The sequence below is a fragment of the Diadema antillarum genome, unplaced genomic scaffold (genome assembly GCF_040938485.1).
Source record: "Diadema antillarum isolate AM-2024a unplaced genomic scaffold, OU_Dant_1.0 seq00001603_RagTag, whole genome shotgun sequence".
In the NCBI taxonomy this organism is placed as follows: Eukaryota; Metazoa; Echinodermata; class Echinoidea; order Diadematoida; family Diadematidae; genus Diadema; species Diadema antillarum.
Genome location: NW_027272317.1, coordinates 1 through 8,650, shown reverse-complemented (window position 1 = coordinate 8,650; position 8,650 = coordinate 1). Strand labels below are relative to the sequence as shown.

At 38.1% G+C, this 8,650-nt stretch overlaps 1 protein-coding gene across 1 annotated transcript; it reads right to left on the bottom strand.

Moving 5' to 3' along the window:
• Nucleotides 1–306: 306 nt before the first annotated feature.
• LOC139711018 (WD repeat-containing protein 43-like) lies at nt 307–8,531 on the bottom strand (the record flags this gene model as incomplete). Its single annotated transcript, XM_071622940.1, has 10 exons — nt 307–474; nt 1,618–1,676; nt 2,522–2,588; nt 3,381–3,558; nt 4,007–4,125; nt 5,142–5,282; nt 6,220–6,357; nt 6,697–6,780; nt 6,957–7,131; nt 8,467–8,531. Coding segments are annotated over 10 exons (1,194 nt in total), but the record flags the coding sequence as incomplete, so codon positions are not given.
• Between the last annotated feature and the right edge of the window lie 119 nt (nt 8,532–8,650).

The following is an 8,650-nucleotide window of genomic DNA, read 5'->3' as shown; positions in this document are numbered from 1 at the left end:
AAATGAAGAAAAACAACAACGAACAAACAAGAAAACAAAACAGGTTATACAATGAAGTGCCATATTCATCTCAAAATTTAGCTTGCATTATTTGCATGAAGCATAAGTACTGCAATACGGTTTATGGCCAGTCACTGGATACGTTATGATACAAATAAAATGTAGAATCCTTGGCATCAAGATTTTAAAATCAAGTATTCCTCCACATCAAAAGTGCCAACTCATCTTGACACAATCTTTAAATGAGTCCATCGGTTTATATATAGAATTATTTTCAATGCAAATCTCTCTTCTATGTGAGGGTCACTAAGTTTCATCATCGTCATCTTCGATTTCATCGTTGTCTACATCATCACCATCTGAACTGGACATTGCATCCTCCTCGTTTCCATCCTCATCACTCTTTGAGTGGCCATCGCTGTCTTCCTGATGTTCTGCTTCCATGTCTGAATCAGAAAACTCGTCCCACTCACCCTGCAGACGCAGAGAGAGATAACAAGAAAGAGATATAGAAAGGACATATATAATCAAAAACTCTATCCCCTGGTACTGGGTAAGATCCATGTGTCAACACTTGGTTAGGCTATGGGACATAATCATAAATGCCACCTTGATGGTAAAAGAAAGGTACGTTCTTTATTTGCTCTCAGCTGCACTGACTGGTAAAGTTGTGGTCGTAATTTGAAATGCTCATATTTCAAAAATAGTTACTCTTGATCTAACTTCCCAATATCATTATTTGCATGTTATCAAATGGGTTCAAGAATGTAGCCAATTGGAAGCGCTGAAATGAGTCACGTGTGCATGATTTTTTACGATCATGCACGGCCTGACGTCACAATGTTTACACTAGCAGTGCGCACTCAATCAGTTGTTACGAGTGCGTCACGCGCTACTATACGCGCTGTCAATCCTGTACACAACTTCTAGTTCGGGCTGCCAGCTGGCCTTTCTTGTGCATAACATGTGGCGTACGTATACTCTTACACGTACAGTACTTATATGTGCGGGATTTCCGAGTGCAACGTGCATAAATGTTTGGGACGAACATCTTCGGAAATCTTGACTTTTGAGCGAGCGCTACATGTAGCTGACTGGTATTGACCCACAAAGGTACGTGAAAAATGCTGTTAGTTTTCGACCCATTTTATAAAACAAATGATGCACAGGATTATTTTGTGGCGTTAGTGAAGGTGCGGCGCACTCTCGAGTATTGACAATGGTGCATGTTGCACCATTGTCAATACTCTTCAACCGTGGTAAGATATTGGCAGCAGGAGATATTTTTGGTTAAAAACCCCCAAAACAGATAAACTACATTTTACAGATAAGTGATTACACAGAATCAAATATATTCTTCCTTTGTAGACTAGAAATTGACAGCATAACTCTGAAAACCTGCCAGAGACTAGATGTGCATTAAGTATCTGTATGGACTTTGTATTGAAGACAGAGAGAGAGAGAGAAAAACAACAACAACAGCGCAACATCTCACATTTTTCTAAATGCCTTTCTGGTTTTCCATTATGTACATCCACAATTTCAAGCTTGTATTTCACAAATGTTGCAGGAAAGTAACAAGTATTCATATCAAACAAAAGTAATTTAAAAACTCACCTCAGATTCTGAGTGACCAACAAGGCCATCTTCCAAGAGATCCAGTTCATCTGAAGATTCTGGAAAAGGGGGGGGGGGGAGACATATGGTGAAACTAAACCTATGTACAGTCTTAACATTTTCATTTAGGGTACAAATAACTGAAGTACATGTAAGTAATGCATCAATCAATTTCTTTGTCACTTAGTTAATACTTCACTACTGACATTTCATATGTATGCTCAGAAAAGATAACAAATAAAGAGAATCACTTGTTGAAATGGAAATTGTAACAGTGACATAAAAGCTGTAAACTTTGCAGCTGACTACCCTGTAATTTGCATGGTCAAGAAAAAGCCTAGTTCTTGAAGTTCTCTGAATAGCATGTCACGTGTACTCACAATAATAAACATATTCCAAAAATCTTCCACTGCAGCACAACTTCTTTTTTAATCTATGATAGTTTCTGCACATAAAACCTGAACAGATTACGGAAGAATTATAATCCACTGGAGCCTTCTGACTTAGTATGAGTCACACAAGTCAAAATTCAAAGTGCCATCAACACAATCAACTTGCAGATTTATTGCAATTAACTATTATGCACAAATGTCCAAATATACATCAACATTCATCAGAGCCAGATATAATTGCCACACTTTTCTGATATATTTGTTTTCACAGTATATACGATTAAAATTATCCTCTGACCAAATACTCAAAACAAGTAGAGTTACACTTATTTCAAGTGATTTTTTCTTTGCCTTTCAAGACTTTTGCTCACATTTATACTCTTATTTTCACTTTATGTCTAAGTGGATCTAGAGTACTGTGTGTTCTACACAATGTAGGTAAAACTCAAAAGTTGTGAAAAAAAGGCTGTTAAAATCTGAAATGTTTGCTTCCACTGGGTTGGTTTACTCACCATCTTCATACATCACTAGGGCTTGATCTGCTTGACCAGCCTGCCCTGTCTCACTCTGTGATGAGACCTGGTACGGGGGAGGAAGTTTGAATAAATTTGATATTTGATGAAATATGAATGTTTGTATTTGTGTCTTATCTTTATGTATGATACACATTAGAGTAACAGTGTGGTAGACAAAGTTCTATTGTGTACCAGCATAAAAGTTGTAAGTATTATCATTTGCAGTAGTGTGAACACTGTCAAAAGAAAATGTAATCATTTACAAATCCTCTTCACACCAAACATATTCTATTCTTCACTTCACTCTGAATCATTTCAAAGAAGTGTTACAAGAGAAAAACTATTATGCAGAAAGTAGTCCATCATCGTTTCTTTGCTATATAGCAATATCAATACATCACTGATTACTAGATTTTACAATAAAGTGTTTCTATATGGATTCAGCTTGATATATCACTGCAGTTGATAAGAATCTCAGAAGTTCTGTGGTTTGACAAGTGTTTTCATTCACAGGAACGTATATATGCGTGGTGCATGGGTTCTCATCACAGATTATCAACTCAACAATGATCCAATATCAAACTAGAATGCACGGAGAAAAGTTGGCACTACACAGAAAGTGAATAGCTGGCAAGAGCCTGGCATGAATACACTTGAAACAATAAAACTGCTTCCATGGCCGGAAATTTGAACTGAGACATCAATTTTGAATGGTTTACTGCAAGTATTTCACCCTTCTCCCACATGCCTCAAGACGGCAACTGCCTTGTTTATTCAAAGATCAGAGAAGCTACAGATTTGACAGTGACTAAAGAGAGTCCTGATTCAGATCTAAATTTGTCATGCTGTTTCTTACCTGGGCTAACATGAGTTCCAATTTCCCATGCAGTCTGCTCAGCTTGCTGCCATGACTCGTCCTCGTGTTGATCGTCTCATAGATGTGGCTCAACCTTGTCATGAGCTCCGGACATGTCATCAGGTAGGACGCCCTCACACGCAGCACCTCCTTCGTCCAATGGGCAACCACTAGTCCACTGAAATGAAAACAACCGTGACATTAACATATTTACATGTACTAAATCAGCCCTTGTAATTTTTAAAATGAGGCAAAACAAACTGTAAAATGTGGAGTATGAAATATTGGAAATTAAGAAAGAAGAAAATACACATGCACTCACAAACACAAGAAACAAATAGACATACAAACAAAAAGATACAGCATTCAAAGGGATGTCATACATATGAGATCATATATATATATATACAATATATATATATATTTTTTTTTAATATGAAAGGGAACCCCTTAAATCAGGTTAGATGTAGATATTAGCTATATGAAAAAAAAAAAGAGAGAAAAAAAAAAAGAGAAATCTATAGAAAGTTCCTGTACCAGAATTGGAACTGAAAGATTTTCTTAGAAAGAAAAGTGACTAAAACTTGAAATCATAATAAAACTGCCAATGACTACCAGTCACCAACCTCTGTGGGGCAGTGTTCATTCTCCTTGCCAACTCTTGAACCAAGGGAACAATGAGAGGAACAGGCAATCGCTGAATGGTGTTGGTAATCACTTTGGGTCGATCTTGTTTCAAGACTCTCTGCGTAGTGAAATACAGGGGGAAAGTGTCATTCAAAGCAACAAACTAAAATTCTATAGGGAAAACCACCTCAAATCAAAATACATGTACATTGCTTTTTGAATAACAATCAGAAAGCAGAGCATCTGATGAAAAACTTACTGCACTGTTCTTACATGATTTTAAAGACACAGAAAGACATAACACATAGCTGATAGACATAAACACACACAAACACTTTTATTCACGTAGCTCTCATGGCAACTGATTGACAAATTGCCCTACATCGACGAAAGGCAATTTGTCAATCAGTTGCAATGAAAACATCTCGACGGAAGAATGTCATGAATTTGAATAGTTCTCATGGTAAACAAATTCTAGAGCCAGAGACATCTGACAATGATCATATTAATTCTATGGGTAGCAAAGTTTTTACATTAAACTAATACAAATATCTCAGTAAACTGTATAGAAAAGCCATATCTAAAAGCAAACAATAGTTATATAAATAAACTGTGACATCAGCCCTACATGAATTGAAAGTGGAAATGTTGAACCAAAATTAGTGTGTAGTCATCACAAGTTAAGCTGATACACGTGGAGCTGGTTCTATTTTAATCTTCCTCTGTTTGTTACACGGCTGTCATCTTGCACAAGGGCGCAATCACAGTTATGTCTTTGAACAGAGGATTTTACAACTGTGTGGGTGTGTATGGGGATACACAGAATAGCTTTGGTTAAATGACACACTTATGAATTAACAAAACAAATGCAATAGTCGACAATAATATAAAAGTGAATACTGTGTGTATGTAGAAAATATCAGGAGGCTCAAATCACTCATTGTAGAGATTGTAGTTCATGTAATATTTGCTACAATTTATTCCTATACCGTTTCCTTTTTTTTTTGGGGGGGGGAGCACAATTTTGTGAAACTAATGTCTGGGTAGAAACTGGCCACCATCAGAAAAACATTATTCTGCAACTACTCTGCAGGAAATGTCCATCCAGAGGAATATGAATTGGGTTTGACTTACATCCAGTAATTCGTGGTCTTGACTCTGGAGTCCCTGAGACAGTAAGGTAACCATGACGTCGGCTCTAGGTGGCTGGCTCTTGTCAACATCTGGCCTGGCCTGGGCTATGGTCAGTGCATTCAACCTGTCCTCCATGCTCAGCTGGACAAGAACCAGAAAAGACATAAAACAATTACCACATGTTATATGTTTTTCCCCAAACCTCTCTACATTGGCGGGGGGGGGGGGGGGGGGGGGGGGGGGGGGGGGGGGGGGGAGCAATCAGTTTCAGTCAGTAGTAAGAATTACATATCATATGCAGTGGATCACCAATGGCCTACATGAATTATGAAAATATACAAACAATGGCATACACAAAACTATAAATGAAAACAAGCGGTCCATCAATAAACAGGCAAGTGTTTTGAATAAACAAAACAACAACACTCAAAGTATCAGTGAAGGATAAACTAATTGTACAAATATCTGCCCATAAAATCTGTATGGAGACATACATCTAAAGAGAAAGGGTGCTTACACACAGGACACTACTTGAATTGTAAGTCCTCTGTTAATGCATCTTCCTTACAAGATGCCATGTAACTCAAAATCAGAAACATTACATTTTGTAGAACCTGACATAGTCTGTCTTCGGCATGGAGTGAGCCGACACAGGTGGAGCTAGTTCTGTCGTTCTTTCTCTCCCTCTGTTTGTTACACGGCTGTCATCTTGCACAAGGGTGCAATCACAGGTATGTATCTGAACAGAGGTTGCATATTACATCACGGATACCACATACTTTGTCAATACTTCCTTCAACATCAATCCTATGGAGCCAACACAACGAACCACAAGCGAAGATAACACTCTCTGACACAATGCAGACTGAATACAATTTAATTGCTATTGGTACGACATTCTTCATATCTCAGTGACTGATGTAACATCAGTATTTCCAGACATGTCAGAAAGTGAGACGACAATATTTTCTCTGAGTGGTCGGTTGTGTCTTTTGTGCCCCATTACAAGGGTAGAAAATACAAGGGTAGAAATCCAGGAAGTGAGCTCTTAAGAATCCCTTCATGAAGAGTGTCTCACCTCAGTCCTGAGTGATTTCCTCTTAGCCTTTCTCCTCTCAGACTTGGTAGGGTCACTCACACCCTGAATCGGCCTGCTGGGAGCCATGTTGTTTGGTCCCAACACTGTCACATCACCAGTTGTTAGAGGCTGCTTCACCTAGGCAACAGACAAATAAAAGAGAGAAGAATCCAATGATTTAATGCGCTTCAGGATACTGCAAAAGGATGTTCTCACTCAGCGAATCCTCGTTGAATTGATCAACTCCAATTCTACAATAGAAGCCTTTCTTGATTGCTATACTTATTTGAATACCGGGGTAGTCATTACATCCTATAATTAAGTCCATATCTCAGACTTTCCTTCAAGGTAGTTTCTTGAGAACTTATATCCCTCGAGGTCCTGTAGTCAACTTGTTTCTCCATTCATACCTACAATCTTCAAATTCTGGTGGGTGTCAAAAAATGAGGGCTAGTACATTCCAATCACTCAGCATACCTTGTCACCAGCTCCCTTGTCTTTGCTGGAATGAAGACTTGCCTCTCGTATCAAGCAGATCTCCTTCTCCCGTGAAACAAATTTCTGTGAAAAAACACACAAAAATAAACACAGTGATGCAAATCTATATCAGATCATGCACAATGAAAATGGCAGAAATACAGGAAAAATGATAAGAGAGCTTTACAGGGCTAAAGCTTGGTATGTTAGTTCAAAAGGTTAAAGAGAAAACATGGAAGGCAACTGCTTGCTACACTTACTACTGGTTCAAAAGATGGCTTTAGGGTGATGCCATAGGCCAATAATATCTGAGGTTGGCCATCCACCAGGGAAATCTGAGCTGTCAGGATTGGAATTGGTCTTGTCACAGATTGCTTGCTGCCTGCTGTTGCCACGGTGATTACATGATTGGCTTGGAAAGGTGTCTTAGCACTCCTACATGCAGAGAGAGTAAGTTAAAATGGGTGTTGCAGTTACAATTGAACCACAAAATACACTCAAAGGTAATAAGCTTACAAATTTCTACTTAGCTTAGTGCTTCACAGCTATAAGCACACAAAGAATTGCTTCATAAATAAAACACACTTACACCATAGTTGCCTGACTTTAAGTTTGATGTTGGTGCTTGATGTTGGTGCTTGTGTTATCTCCTAAATGGCTACATTACAGGTTGAGCTCCATTACCGATAGTCAGATTAATGCAAGCAATAACCAAACATCACAATTGATTGCTCTACACATTTCTATCTACACAAAAATATCCACCAGCTCATGCTGGTATTGTACACAGACACACAAACAAAACAAAAAATAACAACAACAAACAAACACATTACTGCATTTGGCTCATGTCACAAAAGCTACAGTCCCAGATGCTTCATTTCAGACAATGATTGGACATAGGGTTGAAGTACTATAAATTTCTGAATCTCTCAGAAACATGTTTTTTCATTTGGATTCCAAACAGATATGGCAATGTCTTATATGTTCAAGTTTGCTCAGTGGGCAAATACTGCATTGGCACAGGTCATGCACGTATGCACATCACATGAGCAGGAAAAATTGTTAAAATGATAAGACTGACACTGGACATGTACTTGCACATGAAATCATCTACTGTTTGCTTATAGAGCAAGCTCAGTGCATTACCTGGCACAGCTGGATCAACATACCATGGCTACACAGTGAAATCCCCTTGCCCCTCCTCAACATCATAAATCAATAAACACTGACGCCATTGCTGAAAGTTGAAGCCTGCATTTGCAAAGCTTCTCTGGAGACTCAAAACCAGCGCTAGGCTCACTGCTGCTTACAATGACAATTTTTCTTTAAGACATATTTTTCATCACTACCACAACTGGCTAATCATTGCTGAGAATTCCCTATTTGGCAAAGTCCAATGTCTTCTTGATCATGATCGAGGACAATTTCAGGAAACCCAATAATCTTAAAACAATGTAAAATACCATCACGAACATGGGTATGTGGAACAGGAAATTACTAATTTTCTGAACAATTCAATAGTCACACTGTCTACATCTTACCTGTGAATGGTGTTTACCTATGATACCTTCTTTCATACCATGGGGGACAGAAAAAACAATATTTCTGAAAAAATATTTTCTGGGAAATTTTCAAAACGATATCTACACTTCAAAGTTAATTTACAGATCTCTTTCTGTTATCCAATTTGAGTGGTTCTTCTGCTCTGTATAATCAGATAAACTGTAATTTGTTGTCAAGAAATATTATATGAGGGGAGGGTCTTACCCATTCAAAACAGTATCAAAAATGTGAACCTGACCAGACTGGGTGATGACAGATGTGTATACCACCTGGTATGTGAGAGATATGAGAGAAAATAATGAAGAAATGATTAGGAATAATTCTAACTAGGTGACACAAACAGACTGGGCAACACAATAAACATACCAAATAAAGTTTGTTTTAAATT